Source organism: Paramacrobiotus metropolitanus, unplaced genomic scaffold (assembly GCF_019649055.1).
Source record: "Paramacrobiotus metropolitanus isolate TYO unplaced genomic scaffold, Prichtersi_v1.0 Parri_scaffold0000004, whole genome shotgun sequence".
Classification (NCBI taxonomy): Eukaryota; Metazoa; Tardigrada; class Eutardigrada; order Parachela; family Macrobiotidae; genus Paramacrobiotus; species Paramacrobiotus metropolitanus.
In genome coordinates this window covers 2,722,083-2,739,193 of record NW_026570224.1, presented here as the reverse complement: position 1 = coordinate 2,739,193, position 17,111 = coordinate 2,722,083, and the positions used below count along the sequence as shown (strand labels likewise).

The 17,111-nt window shown below is 41.3% G+C and overlaps 4 protein-coding genes across 4 annotated transcripts; 3 read left to right on the top strand and 1 right to left on the bottom strand.

Annotated features, from left to right (window-relative positions):
- The first annotated feature begins 94 nt into the window (after positions 1–94).
- LOC129602688 (bifunctional glutamate/proline--tRNA ligase-like) lies at positions 95–6,065 on the top strand. The gene is made up of 11 exons (XM_055501792.1): positions 95–954; positions 1,431–1,602; positions 1,678–1,911; positions 1,988–2,072; positions 2,381–3,077; positions 3,203–3,930; positions 4,037–4,294; positions 4,609–4,803; positions 4,918–5,252; positions 5,417–5,560; positions 5,699–6,065. Exons 1-11 carry the CDS (start codon positions 426–428, stop codon positions 5,859–5,861), a joined length of 3,540 nt encoding a protein of 1,179 aa, XP_055357767.1. The 5' UTR covers positions 95–425; the 3' UTR covers positions 5,862–6,065.
- A 345-nt stretch (positions 6,066–6,410) lies between these two features.
- Positions 6,411–13,883, top strand: LOC129602689 (cytochrome P450 2J6-like). Its single transcript, XM_055501794.1, has 6 exons — positions 6,411–6,570; positions 6,652–6,876; positions 11,915–12,024; positions 12,166–12,754; positions 12,834–13,060; positions 13,337–13,883. Exons 2-6 carry the CDS (start codon positions 6,656–6,658, stop codon positions 13,651–13,653), a joined length of 1,464 nt encoding a protein of 487 aa, XP_055357769.1. The 5' UTR covers positions 6,411–6,570; positions 6,652–6,655; the 3' UTR covers positions 13,654–13,883.
- Positions 13,884–14,401: 518 nt separating this feature from the next.
- LOC129602625 (uncharacterized) lies at positions 14,402–15,817 on the top strand. The gene is made up of 3 exons (XM_055501698.1): positions 14,402–14,644; positions 14,798–14,842; positions 15,182–15,817. Exons 1-3 carry the CDS (start codon positions 14,605–14,607, stop codon positions 15,661–15,663), a joined length of 567 nt encoding a protein of 188 aa, XP_055357673.1. The 5' UTR covers positions 14,402–14,604; the 3' UTR covers positions 15,664–15,817.
- On the bottom strand, positions 15,325–16,978 carry LOC129602624 (uncharacterized). The gene has a single exon (XM_055501697.1). It carries the CDS (start codon positions 16,766–16,768, stop codon positions 15,941–15,943), a length of 828 nt encoding a protein of 275 aa, XP_055357672.1. The 5' UTR covers positions 16,769–16,978; the 3' UTR covers positions 15,325–15,940.
- Between the last annotated feature and the right edge of the window lie 133 nt (positions 16,979–17,111).

Here is a 17,111-nt window from a genome sequence, read left to right as displayed (position 1 = left end):
GGCATTCAGCACCGAAGCCGTTAAACAATAACACAAGCCCGATCGGAAACTGACCGATTTTCGGTTTTGCCGACGTATTAACGATAAGAATTTTTGCCTTGCAAATTGTGCCAAAAATTTCATCATGCAGATGAGTGACGTTCATCTGCCAACTGAGAAACTAATAAAAAATTGTGACTTTTAACTTTTCAAAAACTTTTCAATTAGATTGTTGTAGTTGGACCACTGGGATCAACTCACCAACCAAGCCATTTCTGCAGTCAGAGGATTTATTCGGCTATTTTAATTGATCCAAGTGCGCAGACTTCCCACGCGCCAGGAACTGACAGTGATAAATTTGTCGAAGAGCCTTGAGACATTTCACCGGACCTTTCCCGTACATCACAAGGTTTTACTTCACAACAATTTATCTGAATTCAACGACAATGCCGGACGCTGTAGAAGTGGCATCTCCAGCGCAGAACGGCGCTCATAAGAAAGAGCACGGGAAGAAGGAGAAGAAAACCGAAAAGACCGACAACGAAAATGTCGGTGCAGATGGAAAACGTGGCACCAAAGATGTGGGCCGCTTTGTGGACTTGCCCGGGGCGGAAGTAGGCAAAGTCATTGTCCGTTTTCCTCCCGAAGCCAGCGGCTTCCTCCATGTCGGTCATGCCAAGGCCGCACTGCTGAATCAGTACTACCGCGATGCCTTTCAGGGCACCTTGATTATGCGCTTCGATGATACGAATCCGGAGAAGGAGAAAGAGGATTTCGAGAAAATCGTTTTGGAAGATTTGCAAATGCTGGAAGTGAAGTACGATAAACTGACGTATACATCGGATAGTTTCGATAAGTTGTTAGTTTACTGTGAGCAAATGATCAAAGACGGGAATGCTTACGTGGACGATACTGAGCCGGAAAAGATGAAACAGGAGCGCGAAGAAAGAAAGGAATCGAAGTGCCGCAATAACAGTAAGGGCATCAATCAGACAGTCACTGTCCGGAAAATGTAACGAAATTTTGAAGTTTTAATAGTAGAATGCATCTCTACGAAAAAAGATGTTTTGTTTGGTAGATCGACCACTCAAAAATCAAAATACGAAAATAATAGTATTTCTCGAACGAGACAGTCCAGTACTGACTCTGGGTGATCAGACGCGTTTTGTTTTGTTTGTGCTATTCGGTGATAAATTTTTTCAAGGTATCATAATTTTCTTGTTCAGGATTTACTGGGTAGGTAATTAATAATTCGTAACGCAGGTATTCGTGGTTTATAATAATTATTGTATTCTTTTTGACATTTGGACCGTTTCTTTTTGTACACTGAGCTGTACAGAGTCAGAGTTCTGACTGGTGAACTGTTCTACGATCTGTTATACAATCGAAAATTAATATAGCCAAAATCTGATATTCCAGTCTATAATAGATGATGTAAGACTTGGTTCCAGGTGTGGAGAAGAATCTGCAGCTGTGGAACGAAATGAAACAAGGTTCCGAAATTGGCCAGAAATGTTGTGTTCGAGCAAAGATGGATATGAATTCGGACAACGGTTGTATGCGTGATGCCACGATATATCGCTGCAAACCACAGCATCATCCACGTACCGGGAATAAGTATAAGTAAGGCAGTTCTTGCAGATTGTCGAAGTCACTGGCCGAAGGTCGTTATTGTTTTCCGGTTACGTGTGTTTGTAGATGTTATCCCACCTACGATTTTGCTTGTCCCATCGTCGACAGCATTGAGGGTGTGACACATGCACTTCGCACTACCGAATATCTCGATCGCGATGAGCAGTATTTTTGGATACTGGATAAGCTTAATCTGCGGAAGCCCCATATTTATTCCTACAGTCGATTGAATTTAATGTACACGGTGTTGTCCAAGAGGAAGTTACGTTGGTTTGTTGAAAGTGGATTAGTAGATGGATGGTAAGGAAAACAGCTTGGTTGTCTTGAATGATTATCGATTTTAACAGTTGTTTTTTTAAAAAAACTTACTTTTTAGGGATGATCCACGCTTTCCGACAGTTCGCGGAATTTTGCGCCACGGCATGACGGTTGAAGGGTTAAAAAATTTCATTGCTGCTCAGGTACTGCAAAAATTAATTTTAAATTATAGTTCTTGAATGTTGTGGTGACACTGCTGTAAACATATTCGAACAAATTAAGCGTTTTACTTTTTTCGTTTGCACGTGGTGTTGCTGGTCATAGTAAAAATTTGCGTTACAAGGAGCATAACAGTCATGTCTTTTCTTTAAATTTTTGTTTGCTTCAGATAATAAGTATATGTTGTTTTACAGCATTTTTATTTGTACAAAACAAAAGGAAAATTTTTTTTCTAATTGCTATGCAATTTGTAGATCGTTTTGATATCTTAAATTTACGTTCGAATTCACAGGGTTCGTCGCGCAGTGTTGTAATGATGGACTGGGATAAATTGTGGGCCTTTAACAAGAAAGTTATTGATCCCATCGCTCCGCGTTATGTCTCCGTTTTGAAAGACGATCATGTCATAGTGACCGTAAACGGAGCAAAGGAAGAAACTGCCCAGATCGCCAAGCATCCAAAGAACGCTGAAGTAGGGCAGAAAACAGTCTACTATTCGAACAGGATCCTTATCGACCGAGCAGATGCCGAAACCATCAAAGAAGGCGAAATCGTCACTTTTGTTAATTGGGGAAATTTGAAAATCTCCAAAATTACTCGCAATGCGTCAGGTATGATCGAAAGCGTGGAAGCTGATTTGGATTTGGACAACAAAGATTACAAGAAAACTACGAAGCTGACGTGGCTACCACAAAATGACAAACTCGTTCCCACCATTTGTATGCAGTACGATTACCTAATCAGTAAGGGTAATCTGGGGAAAGATGAAGATTTTCAGAAGTTTATAAATACGGATAACAAGAAAGAAATTGTCATGTTGGGTGATCCTGAACTCCAAACTATCAAGAAAGGTGATATTATTCAGCTGCAACGACGCGGATTTTACGTTTGTGACAGTCCTGCAGCTGGTAATAAGCCGGTTGTGCTGATTTTTGTTCCCGATGGAAAGGAAACCGCTGCTACTGGGGCCGAAGCGAATGGTGTGCCAGGTAGTTACAGTCTTTATCTCCATTTTTCTTTTAGCAGCTGTTATTTTTAACTTTATAGTTAATATAGGCGAAGGGATTAATTTACTGTAACCCAAAATAGATCTATTTTGGCATGATTTTTTCAGAGACTCAGTCGAGAGAAAAACCAAAGAGCAAACAGCCTAAGCAAGAGAAAAAAACAGCTGAAAGCGATGGTAAGGATAGCGGAAAAGCCGGGGAGAAGAAGAAGGGCAAGGATAAGGAAGCAAAAGATGACGGGGATGTAGCGAAAGGAGATTCGGGTCAGAAGAAAGAAAAAAAGGAAAAGGGCGGCGCGGGAAAGGAAGGGAAACCTTCCGGTGATAAAAAGAAAGACGATAAAGGTGCTCCTGGTGATAAAGGTAAAGGTGCCGGCGATGGCGGTGACAAAGATAAAGGTGGAGAGGGAAAGAAGACCCGACTTGGTTTAGAAGTGAAGAAAGAAGAGGACTTGGGGCAGTGGTACTCTCAAGTGATTACTAAAGCCGAAATGATTGAATATTACGACATTAGTGGGTGCTATATTTTGCGTCCATGGTCGTACTCCATTTGGGAACAGATTCAGAAGTGGTTCGATACGGAAATCAAGAAACTGGGGGTGGAAAATTGTTACTTTCCCATGTTTGTCTCGCAGAACGCTTTGGAAAAGGAAAAAAGCCACATTGCTGACTTTTCCCCCGAGGTCGCTTGGGTTACCCGATCGGGGGATACGGATCTTTCGGAACCGATTGCTATTCGACCAACGAGCGAAACCGTCATGTATCCGACGTTTGCCAAATGGGTTCAGTCGTACCGGGACTTGCCTATTAAAATCAACCAGTGGTGCAACGTTGTGGTGAGTAGGTTTTTTGAAACGTTGTCTGGGTTCCGTATAAGTGGTTAATAATTTTTGGATTTCGTATATTATGTTCGTGGTTCTGATTTAATTTGTATGGCTTCAGCGTTGGGAATTCAAGCATGCACAGCCATTTTTACGCACACGAGAATTTTTGTGGCAAGAAGGTCACACGGCGTTCACGAATCCAGAAGAAGCCATGCAAGAAGTGTATAAAATCCTGGATTTGTACGCTAATGTCTACGAGGATTTGCTGGCGGTTCCAGTTATTAAAGGTCGGAAAACTGAGAAAGAAAAATTTCCTGGTGGAGATGTGACCACGACAATTGAGGCTTACATCGATGCAAATGGTCGAGCTATTCAGGTTTGAAATTTTTTATTTCGCGATAAAATAACCAATCACCGTATTTTCTACGTTAACTGAGCCGCGCTTGGGCTCGATTTTGAGAATCGAAAAATCCGTGATATACGCCTCTGCTTGTAACTTAAGCCATCCAACTGTTTAATTGGGCAATGTGATATTTATTAATCCATCATTAAATGTTAAACATTAATTCAACATTATATATTCATTTAACAATAAGTAATGCTGTTCGGCTGAGGGAATTGAATATCGTCTTTGTGAAATTAATTCACTCTTTTAGATGGTCATTCTTATGGGATTGTTTGTTATAACAGGCAGCTACATCCCATCATCTAGGACAAAACTTTTCCAAAATGTTCGAAATAGTTTTTGAAGACCCGGAAACTGGGAATCAGAAGTTCGCTTATCAGAATTCATGGGGCTTGACCACGCGTTCGATCGGTGTTATGGCGATGGTGCACGGGGACAACATGGGACTGGTTTTACCTCCTCGAGTCGCTGCCATCCAGGTTAGTTATGTCTTGGTTTTTTTCGCGTTTGTGTAGCGAGAATTGACTTCCGTTTAAGCTTACGGAAATTAATAATTTTGTTTGCTACTAACTTTACGTGGTGCACTTTTATAGGTTATTGTTGTGCCCTGTGGTATTTCCGTGAATTTGAAAGAAGAAGAGAAAAAGGCATTAATGGATAAATGTACGGCGTACAAGGAAAGACTGGTGGCCAGCGGTATCCGTGCAAGCACGGATTTACGCGATAACTACTCAGCTGGATGGAAGTTCAACCACTGGGAACTGAAAGGAGTTCCAGTGCGGATGGAAGTGGGTCCGAAAGATATGGCTAAGGGCCATTTTATTGCCGTGCGGCGTGATAACGGAGAAAAGGTTACCATTATCGAAGCGGATGCTGAGACGGCCCTGAAGACTTTGCTGGATAATATTCATAACAATTTATTTGAACGGCAAGTAATTCTGATTACTGGTCTTGCGGCCAGTTCTGTTGCTACTAGGGTTTGTCGCATTTAATGTGTTGCTATTAGAGTTTGTCGCATTTGACTTATTTTCGTACTGTTAGTCCGAAGTTTATATTGGTTACTGGACTAAAGCTGCATTTTGTTTTTTATAGAGCGAGGAAGGTAAGAGACGAACGGTTGGGTATTGTGGAGAACTGGAAAGAATTCTGTGACAAGTTAGACCAGAAAATGATTTTGATGGCGCCATTCTGCGGTGAACCCGAATGCGAAGACGTTATCAAAAAGGATAGCGCCCGGTAAGTTGAATTAACTTGGAATTCATTGTGTCGGCTAATCTAACCTGCATCGATAGAATTTTAGAATTCCTAATATTAACTCAGTAGTTGAAGCAGACAGATAAATTAAGGTCTTGAACTCGAAATATTTTCGTTTAGGGATCACGTTGTGGAAGCCGGTGCTCCCGCCATGGGGGCTAAGAGCCTGTGTATTCCCTTCAAACAGCCCAAGGATATCAAGGCTGACGATAAAGTTCCTTGTATTTTGCCCCAATGTAAACGTTTCGCCAAGTACTACACCCTGTTCGGACGAAGCTATTAATACTAAAACTGCATATGCTGTCAATCTTTGTACTGTGCTTTTTACTCTCTTGTGCGTTTTTATGAGCTGCGTAACTTATAATTATTCTAATGGTGCAACATGATCGATCTGAGAATAGTCATTACAATGTATGTATCGGCTTTATCGCGCACTTTTGCTTCCTTTCGTTGATAGCTTTGTTGATAGATAAAGTTATGTTATTTGTTCGCTATAAAGTTAGCCGTTCACGAATGGTAAATTCGTTTCTGTATTTTTTTTCACTTTGACAGCTTAGGTTGACTGTGCTTGAGTACATACTTGAAAAAATTTCGAATAATTAATGCACTTTCCAGTTCTTTTAACTGATAAACCGATCATTTGTAAATTTTAACCGTTTTCATCAAGCATTGTAGGATGCGCCGTCCTTGGATTTGGTGGTGGTGTATCATAAATTCATAATTATGGCATTTGATTATGTTTTGATATATCATACGTGCGCATTGTCCGCTACTTGTACCAAAGTTTCATCTGATATGCATATCAAGCACAAGCATAATTCGTCGGTGCTTCGCTGCTGCGAATTTTTGTTCGATATCTGGCTTCGCGAGTTGTGTTTGTTGAGGTTTTGTTTAAACACCCTATCAAACAGGGATTCTAGCCCACCACGTATTTGCGAACTCATTTGTCAGCAGAAAGCGAAAGGACTGTATTTGTGCAGCTCCCAAAACTGGTACCACCATTCAGTCGTAGACAGTGCATGCAGCATGACCAACGTTACGTCATCCTATCTAATTTCGTAATTTGTTTAAAGAGAAATGGCTCTGTGGATATTTGGCTTGGCGGCTACCGTGGTGGTTGTATGGATAGCGAAATTCATTTACCAAGACCGCCGGGAGCGCTCACGGTTGCCTCCCGGTCCGCCAGGGAAACCGATAATCGGCAACATGTTTCAGATGATGGGGGAAAATCGACAAAATAATTTAATGAACGCCGGAAAAAAGTTTGGGGGAATTTTTACACTTCAAATTGGCGTCCAGTAAGTTCGACTGGCGAGCGCTAGGTAATACCGTACCGTATTACTTAACGCTCCCTTGGACGTTCATTATTAACTTTGTTGTTTTAACTTTGTTCGTACTCGCACAACCACATAAGGTTAAATGTCACTCTTTCTTGAAATGTAACTCTTACTTAACTTGAATGTAATGTAAATGTAAGAAATGTAACTTGAATGTAACTCTTTCTGGAAATTAGGAAAAACAGGTGATTAAGTACATTACGTAATTACATAATGATTATTAATTTCCATTTACACTACTACTTACAACACTACTACCAGCCTACCACCGCCAAATCATTGTAGTATTAATGGGCTGTGCTACTACTGTATAGTGTATACTATGATATCCTAGGGTACCCTATTCTTTCCTTCACTTACTAGTACAGTACTATGTACGAGGGGATGTCAGTAGCTCACCAAATAACCCATGTACTGTACTTGCTGCCTTCAGCCAGCTGGACTTTAACGTTGTGGCTATACGTGTGCTTATGTGCCGCGCCAGATTTAGCCATATGAATTACCGTAACGTCATACTTCAGCCGGGTAACGGCAGCAAGTACAGGGATTATCTAGTTGCGCTACTGATTTGAGTGATATCCCCTCTTATACTTACCATACTTTACGGTGCTGAATTTTAAGTTTATACGTCTGTTGCCCCTGTACTTACTCTTACAAATTTGTGAGGACTAGAATAAAGCCTAGCTTAATTTCTTATAAACTATTTTTTACCCCTTTTCTCCCCTTTCTTTGTTCAATAATGGCCCGATTAGGACCGAATGAATGAATATTTTTTGGATTTTACTTTTCTCACTATGTTGTCAACTTATCACGCCATGCTAGAACGCTGTCTCTGTAGTTTGTACCACTGAAGGAGGCGGTCACAACGATTCCATCCCGCCATTGCTTAACGCATAAATAAAAACTGAACTTAGGATTAAACGGCGATTGACTTATTCAGCATGGCCCGCACATTTGGCTACCATATCTGGCACTGCCGTCTGGACAGCAGGCACTTGAACACAGAAAATCTCGGGGGGGCCATCTGTTGTCATACGTTAGGCGAAGTCCTTCGAGCTAGCTATTATGGCAAACAAAACATATTAATTTTTGAACATTTTTTTATCAGAGCAGCCTTATTTGGTAAAACAGAACAAAATAAAAATTATCAAATGCTCGATCTGGAATCGTTTTACCACTATTTTAATTTTCGCAGTGCCGACTTGGAAGCGAAAGCTAGGATTTTGACCAGCGGTGATCATCTTTGCAGTTAATTGTAGTGTAGTGGCTACAAGTTGAGCCTACAACACCGTGCTGCAGTAGATGACTGAAACAGCTAGTGAGATGAGGGTGTATTATCTGTTACCACATAAAACCAGGGGCGTCAAAGGGGGGGGGGTGTCAACCGGCAAATTTTCGGAGTTTGACTCCCCCTGTTTTTCGAAACCGGTTGCCCCCCGTCAATTTTTTAGAGGTTCTGGAAGCCAGTTGCCCCCTGTCAAGTTTTTTGATTTTTCATATTGAGTTTGCCCCCCTGTCAAAATTTGACACCCCCATTTTGCCAGACCTGTGACGCCCCTGCATAAAACCACTTTGGATTCCCTCCCTCGAATCACGACTTCCTCGCTCTAGCGTTGTAGTGCGCCGAAGCATTGCGAATCAGTTCAGAGTTTCTGGGGTTGCCTTTGGCAGCCTTTGTAAGTTCATTGCGCGATGGGTAAGTAGTAAATACTACGAAATGGTACGTACTGCACTAACTGCTATGTACTTATACGTATACTAACTTACTAAGTATACTTATACTACTATTGACGAGCTGGAGTGAGTGGAAAATTTTTTTTTATTGTTTTGAGCTGGTCACATTTCTGGTTTTAATTTTGTGTATTTATTTGGGTTTTAAACCTAAATAATCCACGAAAAGAAATGATCACACAATGACAATAATAAAAAATACTCATCAACAAAAAGATACCAGGGAAAGCCACCTCTGGAGGTGGCTTCGCGTACCGTATCATTTTTCTTTGTATTTTAGGGTGTGCGTAAAAACCGTGCGCAAAATTTTTGGTTGATAGGAGACGCGGGGTTGGTACGGGTTCTGAGATACGGTTCGCGGGATACCGTATCTGAGAGTTGTGAAAACGGGACGCATTCGGATACGCAGCATATCCCCGTCCCGAATCTTTGCATTGATAACCAAGTACGCGAAGCGAGAACCGACATACCGTATCATTCTGGGGCGCTGGTGTCCTGTACCGTAGGCTCGTAGCTAGCTTCGCTACAGATTCGGGACGAGGCCTTATTAGTAAGTATACTTTGTTACTGTATACCCGCAACGTCATACAGTACAGTAAGTACTAGTACTGTACTTAATCGTACGTACTCCAGCCAGCTGACCAAGAATGCAGAAGCATGTATGTAATAATATGACTGTATGCATAATACTTACTAGCGGTGGTTGCGAACCACATTATTGCCCGAGCGCGAGCGCCATTACCATTGGGAATGGTATTGGGCTTGTCGAATTGGAAAAGCGTGGCCTACGCTCTTCGTGGCGTCAGACAAATTTTATACTCTTGACGAAGGCTTAATTGCAGCACCTCGTGCTTCGTGCTCGGCGCAAACTAAAGGTTTAACATAACTTATTGTCGCGACCATCTGCCCTATGTGCCCTTAATGCTGGAGCAGGACAAACCGTGGTGGCCGTTGGCTACCCGGCTTCCACAGTTTGTGCAGTCGTGTTCTTCTACAACGGGTACTTCGACAAAATTAATGCCTTATCTGGGCTCTCTTCTAATTAAAACAGTTACTTACAAAACCGCAAGTACTAATGCAACCGCGCACGAAGGCGGTTACCCATACTGTCAGTACTGCGGGAAGTGTGCGCAACCAACCTTGTGCGCGGTTACATTAGTACTTGCAGTTTCGTAGCCGTTTTAACTACAGGGGTGCGCAGAATCCGATATGGGCCTGTACTCCAAAGGGAGCCCAGATAAGGCATTTCGCCGCATTGTCGAAATAGTCCAAAGTAGTAACTCACTTACAAAAGCGTAGTGCAATTGCATATATAGCAGACAGTGAGATTTCTCTCAAACGTAGCTGATTAACTTGAAACCATCTGTATACAAAAATGCTGTGCAACTCCATTTCGCAGAGCTGGAATGGGGTAATAGAGACATTACGTACATCATACATGGCTTTCTATACTGAAAGCAACAGTGTGCCATGGCTATCTGTATCTATAGATATTTTGTGACCACATAATATGGGGAGTGCGTTGGCAGCTTGTATGCTACACAAATAAGGATCCATCTAGATAAGTGACGTCACGGCCGAACCCAAAACGCAGTGATTCGCTGCCGCGCACATTAGATGTAACTATGTTTGTATGAGGGCGGTGCCAAAATGCATACATGTAAGGGCCTTACGTGTATGTGTGATAATCCCGCCCCGTGCTCATTTTTGGACCTAGCATATATCGCGCGTTCTTATAAATGAAATAACACCTATCCGCTTACCAACTCCATGGGCAAAATTTCCGAATTTTATGAGTTGCCCAGTTTTACAGCTGGTAAACGCTAACCCACTAATACTGTACAAGTATTTCTACTTGTATACTTCTAGTATCTATAGTTACTGTACTGTTTAAAACTACAATGTCATATTCTATAATTCGGCCTGCACCAACAAGTTTATTTTTTACAATTTACATTAAAACGAAACACATGGAAAGATTTCTAACTCAAAAATACGCTGCACTACTTAATCCTCCACTGCTTCCCATCAAAACAGCGGCGAACATTATTAACCGATTCCATATAATAATTATGTATTACAATTTAAAAAAATACAGGCACCAGAAACTGCCATCGAAACTGATCGAATGTCGATATAATTATAGTCCCGATTGCAATACGTGGAAAATGGTGTTCTCGGCTAAAGGCAGTAAAGCAAAATTTATCAAAAAACAAACAAGTTTCCTACTGCAAGATGCAATGGTGCTGCAAATTGAACTTAGTATCAGTTAGTTACCACTTACCAGCAAGATTTAGTATCATGTATACTGTGTTGCCATATAATGCAGACAGTCTGATAAGACAATGCACTTGCATAGTGCGCTGTCTGGGATTAAGTATTGAAAGATGCCTCATGCTTGCCTAGCGCAGGTGAAAGAGTTTGATCGTAGTCAAGCTGAACTGACACAGCTAGACTACGGAACATCTCTCTAACAAGCAATTCAACGTGGTAATGCTGCTTCAGTAATCGGTACCGTAGAGAATGTTGTTTCGTTTAAGCGTAATTAGATGTTGATATTGTTATCACGCTATTGAAATAATTGTGTACATTTTGTGTACAATAGTGATAATTAGTGAACGACGTAAAGTGCGTACTTGTTTAACTGTACAAAATCCGGTCACGAAATTGAATCAAAACAAACTTGTCTTTTATTTTTCAAAACAAAATAAAAACAAAAATTCATAATAAAATTACTATTTTTCATAGAATTCTAGCAAATCTCACAGGAAAGAAGTACGTCGGTTTCGCGGTTCGCGCGAAACCCCACTTTTTCTTACAATTAATTTTTCTTTGATATTACATAGCATCGGATTTCGCTAGTTTAAAATACAGTAATATGGTCACGGTTAACAGTTAAAATGGTTTACTGTTTCTAATATAAATTTCCGCACTAACAATTGTCTTTGGCTTCGCGCGAAAGTTCACGTCACTAACTCTTGGTAGACAAACAAACGTGCACAGCTTTTGATCCGGTATGCTACGCTTTCTATAACTCGTTCTATAAAAATACTCTAACTAGTACTCTTTCTATAAAAAAGCGAAATTTGTTTAATTTAATAAAGCTTGTCGCATGCGTTCCCCCTCCCCCAGGGCGCCCCGGGAGGGAGTAATGGATTTTAGTTATGTTTAATACCATTACTTATAGGAGTACTCGACAGTCGGTAGATTATCCATGATTATAGAGTGGAAATTATCACTTATAAAACTGCAGGTTCTATGATTACAGATACAGTGTTGTGATAACGTCATATCGATTGTTTCGGGAAGCCGTGATCGACAAAGCCTGGGAGTTTGCTGGACGACCGCCGGAAGTACGATTTGGCGATCTGCAACCCGGCAAGTCTCAAACGATATTGACACGATAAATACTTCCCTAGTGCATTTAATTAATCTATCAAGTGGAGAATCTGTTGTATAAACGATATAATAGCCACATGCTGTACAATATTAATTTCGACTTTCGAATGTATTTACCAGGCATTATCGCCGGTGGTGTGGATACTGACGATCGAGAAGTGCGGCGCTTCACGCTGCTGACCTTGCGCAGTTTCGGTTTCGGTAAGGCTGACATGGAGAACATCATCCTCCAGGAAGCCGACACCCTGATTGACCATTTCCGGAACACCAACGGCGCGCCCTTTAACCCGCGCCTACCAATCACCAACGCCGCAGCTAATGTAATCTCTGCCATTTTACTGGGAAAATCGTTCCAGTATGGTGATCCGGAATTCCGTGTGGTTAGCGAAGCGATGACCGAAGGAATCAAATTGGTCCTGGTGGCTGCACGGCGCTCTTCTTTTCCCATATTAAATTATCTACCGCTCGGCAAAGTCAAGAAATTTATTGAGAGCTTCCGCTCCAGTGTCAACTTTCTGAAAAAGGTTGTCCGCGAACACGAAGACACACGGGTACCGGATGTACACCGGGATTTCATTGACGCATGGCTGGACCACGCTCAGAAACCCGGTAGCCCATCGGGGCAGGCATTCACGGCGGAAAAGCTGGAGTCGTCTTTGCTGGATCTTTTTGGCGGCGGATTCGAGACAACAGCAACGACATTGCAATGGTACTTTGAGTAATGATTAATGAATAATGCTAATTAATCGAATCAAAGAGAAATGTGGAAGATTTTCAAATTGTGTTAGGACCATAGCCATGCTTCTGCATCATCCAGAGGTACAAGATAAAATCCATGAGACTTTGGATCGTTCTACCAGCCGTGGCGCACAAATAACTCTGCAAGATCGCGAAGCATTGGCTTATGTCGAAGCAGTCATATGGGAAACGCTACGAATGTACACCGTCATCCCGTTTGCTGTGCCGCATATGAGCACAGAAGACGCCGCTATCGGACGCTACACGATACCAAAAGGTCAGTTCTTTTTCGGTTACGGGATCTTTTTCCGGTGTTATTAGTAACCATAATTAATTAAAACCTGCTTGAAAAACATGGAGCGCTAAATTGTTATTCTTTTACTCTTGCTATCATTACCAAAGTATCACTTCGCAGTAATTGTAGAAGTATAGTTTAAATCCAAATTTATATCTCCGTCATATACAGACTGTAGAGTAGTTACCAATTAAATTTTAATTGTTCACTATCTGTTTGACATTTGACTAATGTCAGGAACACGTATTTTTGGTTTAGACACTCGTGTTGTATTGCATTTGCACTCCATTCACCACGACCCGGATTTGTGGGAAGAGCCAGAAACATTCAAACCCGAACGGTTTGTAGTTAATGGGAAACTGCATGCTCCGGATTACTTTATACCCTTTTCGGCTGGACGACGATCCTGCATTGGTGAGCAGTTGGCACGCAAGGAAGTATTTCTGGTGTTTGCCAATTTGATGCAGAATTTCATCTTCTCTGTACCTAAAGGCCAGGGTTTACCGTCGCTTAAGATGAACGACGCCGTAGTGATGTATCCTGATCCCTTCGATGTTGTGGTAACGCCTCGTTAATGACAACGACGTTTTACAATAGTGTTAATTACAATTACAATAGGGTAATTTATGTTATTTTTGTAATCTTAATATGATAACGATTTTATAATTATGCCACAATCGGAAAAAACTTGTCGACGATCAGAACTGATTGCATTGCAGTGACTGGATATGCAGAAAGTGTTTCGTGAATGTAGCTACTGATGTGAGCATAGTTCTGTACCGAAATAAAAGCTTACTCGTAGGAAGTGCAGAAAACGTACGCATCTAATATTTCACATGCGTAAAGCAATAGCGAAACAATTAAATAAACACTTGAATAAAACACTGCTTCTTTAGGACAACCATTAAATAGAACTACACCTTGCAAAACAGTGCTGCAGTTTAGAAGCGAACATATGCAACAAATAGTAAGAAAATTTTTCCTTAATGCAGCATGCTACATACAACCATTTGACGTTTTTGTCACCTATTTTATTGTGCAGGTTTTTATCCAAATTGTAAGCAAGCGCTGTAAATTTCGTCGCACAATGCGGCACGTCGGTGATTGTTCTTCATATTTTATGTGCATATGAATCGACTACCGGCCGTCGTATGCATGCCGAACAGGAAATACAAAAATGCACGATGGAAGGCGTGATTCACGATGCTACGTTGCATTTCGCCGATTAAAATTCCGGTTTTCCGCAGAATTACATCTTATAAGAAAGAGGATTAAGGAAGTGTTTACTGTGAAGCAAAAACGCTGTATACTCGTACACAAATTCAGAAATGTACCGCGTACACAGAGCCAAGTTAACAACCTTTATATAGATTTCCTCTAGGCATAAGATCATAAACAGATGTTTTACGCAGATGCGGCATCCTTGTTGTCGCCAACGTGATAAAGATTTCATTCGATCAATTGCGCATTTTCTGTGCAAAATCTAGCGAAAATTTGTTTTCACAACTATAGAAATCTGCCCGACAATGCTTTATTCCGTCTCTTTATTAGCGCTTTTGGGAGCAGGTACGTAGCGCTATATTCAAACCGATGACGAACATAAAGACATTTAAAATAACAAATGGATTTACGCGACGACTATATTTGTCGGGTACAAAAATTGCAATAGCTTTATCGGCTTTAAGACCTGCACACTTCAGATTTGAGCATTTCTTGCAGTCGCAAACTTGGGATATGCTGCGCCCAATCCAAAGCCTGCCGCAGGTTAGTTTTGTAACATAACTGAAGAAAAATCTGGATCGAGAAATATCTTGTTCTTAGTATTCAAGGAATTATGTTCAAGGACATGGCATTGTTTGTGAAATGTTGCACTAGTGCTATCCGCAATATATCAGTGTGTCATAACAACAATATTATTGTGGAAGGTCTGCAGCAGCGGATGCATCTTGAGATAACAGATTTAGTATCTGCTGTACATTTTAAATTTCTTAAGAGTGCTTTCTGGTGGCAAGTTGCAGCTATATATTATCCGTCACCTCGACCGTTATACTATACACCTGTAGTAAAGGTGTTAGAATGAAGTTCGTGCATTGTGTACTACAGGCGGCAAGACCGTAAAAATGATATTTTGGCAAGCCATCTGCAATCAGGAAATTGCTTACGAAGCCAGTTCAACGGAGGAGGATTGTTTGGCAAAATGCAAAGCGGACCACGCTTGTTTGTTCGCCTCGTATAATTCCAAAGAAGTCCAATGCGGTTTAGTGCCCGCCAATTTCGACTGTATCTTCCAGAGACGGTCGGAGGAAAATATGCTGCTGGGTGTAGAGAAGAAGAAATTCACACCGAGAATGGGCAACATTGATACAAAAGCCCTGACCAACAATAAAGGTGACATTATCCTGGATGGCGCCCTGGGCGTATCGACAGACGACTGCACAGGGTTGTGCAACATTCAGCCCAAGTGCAAAGTAGCCCAGGTTTCTGCCGGCGGACATGGACCACAGGCGTGTACGCTGAAAGGAATCTCTGGGCCGACAAAACGTCTGGGAATGACTGATATGTCCGTGGCATACGTGGCATCGTAATTTTTATAATATGGTTGACCTTTGTGACATACATGTGCATATGAGATGTTGTTATTCCAAAGTTTATTTATTGTTGCAGATTTTGTTTATTCTTTCAAGGACCCATTTGTGTAAGCAAATTTATATACATAATTAAAATGAAGCAGGTGTTAAATCGACGCACAGAAAAAGGATACGGTTTACATGAAATTTGCTATATGTACGTATTGTGATACACAAGTTAAGTAATTATACCGTTTCAATCGCTGGCGCTTAAGTTACAATTTTGTATTTTGCCCTATTTGGTCTTAGTCTGAGTTTTGGTCGATCTGTTATCGGAGTCCGCAGAATCCTCCAGACTGCGATAGGATGGTCCAGTTCCATAATAGGATGATCCATGCTGCCGGCGTTCGTAAGGTTTACTGTACGAGGTGTCATAACTACTGTAGCTTTCCTTTGGATATTTGTCCGGAGTGCGCGCATACTCGTCTGGATGGTATCCACTGTATTCGTATGAACTCGACGAGTAACTGGCGTAGGGCTTCTTTTTTGCATCGTAGTACTGATAGTACGGTGGACTCTGATACACTTCATACGGTGGCGAATAATAGTCATAAGACGGTTTCTTGTACTCATACGCCGGCGGAGCATAGTTGTAATCATAAGTGGGTTTTTGGTATTTCTCATCGTAATATTGAGGGCGATAATCCGGTTTCTTGTAATCGTACGCCGGCTGGTAAGAATCGTATGATGTGTAGGATGGTGATGAATAAGTTATGGGAAGGGGATAATAAGCAGATTTTTTGGGCGAATCATAGGTGGATGGATAATCATACGCAGGCGGCGCGTAGGCATAATCATCCGCATAACTCGGCTGATAAGCCGGGTAGCCATAATAATCACTGTACGAGGAAGGATATTTATAGGGATCGCCGTACCCATTTCCGGAATAATATGATCCGTAATATGCCGGTGGTGAACTGTACATGGGCGGGCCATTCCCGTAATAAAAAAGTCCAGGACTGCCGTACGTTTGATAATTGCCGTATTTCCCGTCAGCCACAGTACCTTGTAACACCCATGCAATCAAGAATGCTGTTATTGCAGGAAAATTCATTCTACTCATACTCGACCTTTTAGCCCTTTATCAAACTGCAGAAAATTATTAAATTCAATAAATCTACAAATGCGTGACCAGTTTACTGCACAGCCAGAAAATAATAAATAAACGGCCCCAATCGGTAACTTTCGCTTTTACTTCCAATAAATGTTTTCTGGTGGCTGATTATTTATACAACTTCTTATGCTTCCATTTCTGAAAGATGTCAGAAAAAACGCCTCGATGAACGAGGTAGCCGTTTTACGACTGTTAAAGTGTAGCCATATGTAACATTGTTCATACGATACTCCTTGCCGTGAATTATCAGAAATGCACATGGCTTAATTAATACCTGCTATGGAATGTACAC

Excerpts from the sequence above, each read along its gene's own strand:
- LOC129602688 (XM_055501792.1), top strand. The coding sequence starts at position 426 with ATGCCGGACGCTGTAGAAGTGGCATCTCCAGCGCAGAACGGCGCTCAT. Across the intron at positions 1,603-1,677 it reads CGTACCGGGAATAAGTATAA|ATGTTATCCCACCTACGATT; the intron begins GTAAGGCAGTTC and ends GTGTGTTTGTAG. Across the intron at positions 4,804-4,917 it reads CTCGAGTCGCTGCCATCCAG|GTTATTGTTGTGCCCTGTGG; the intron begins GTTAGTTATGTC and ends GCACTTTTATAG.
- LOC129602625 (XM_055501698.1), top strand. The coding sequence starts at position 14,605 with ATGCTTTATTCCGTCTCTTTATTAGCGCTTTTGGGAGCAG. Across the intron at positions 14,645-14,797 it reads ATTAGCGCTTTTGGGAGCAG|TCGCAAACTTGGGATATGCT; the intron begins GTACGTAGCGCT and ends CATTTCTTGCAG. Across the intron at positions 14,843-15,181 it reads CAATCCAAAGCCTGCCGCAG|GCGGCAAGACCGTAAAAATG; the intron begins GTTAGTTTTGTA and ends TGTGTACTACAG.
- LOC129602689 (XM_055501794.1), top strand. The coding sequence starts at position 6,656 with ATGGCTCTGTGGATATTTGGCTTGGCGGCTACCGTGGTGGTTGTATGG. Across the intron at positions 12,755-12,833 it reads ACAGCAACGACATTGCAATG|GACCATAGCCATGCTTCTGC; the intron begins GTACTTTGAGTA and ends AAATTGTGTTAG. Across the intron at positions 13,061-13,336 it reads ACGCTACACGATACCAAAAG|ACACTCGTGTTGTATTGCAT; the intron begins GTCAGTTCTTTT and ends TTTTTGGTTTAG.
- LOC129602624 (XM_055501697.1), bottom strand. The coding sequence starts at position 16,768 with ATGAGTAGAATGAATTTTCCTGCAATAACAGCATTCTTGATTGCATGG.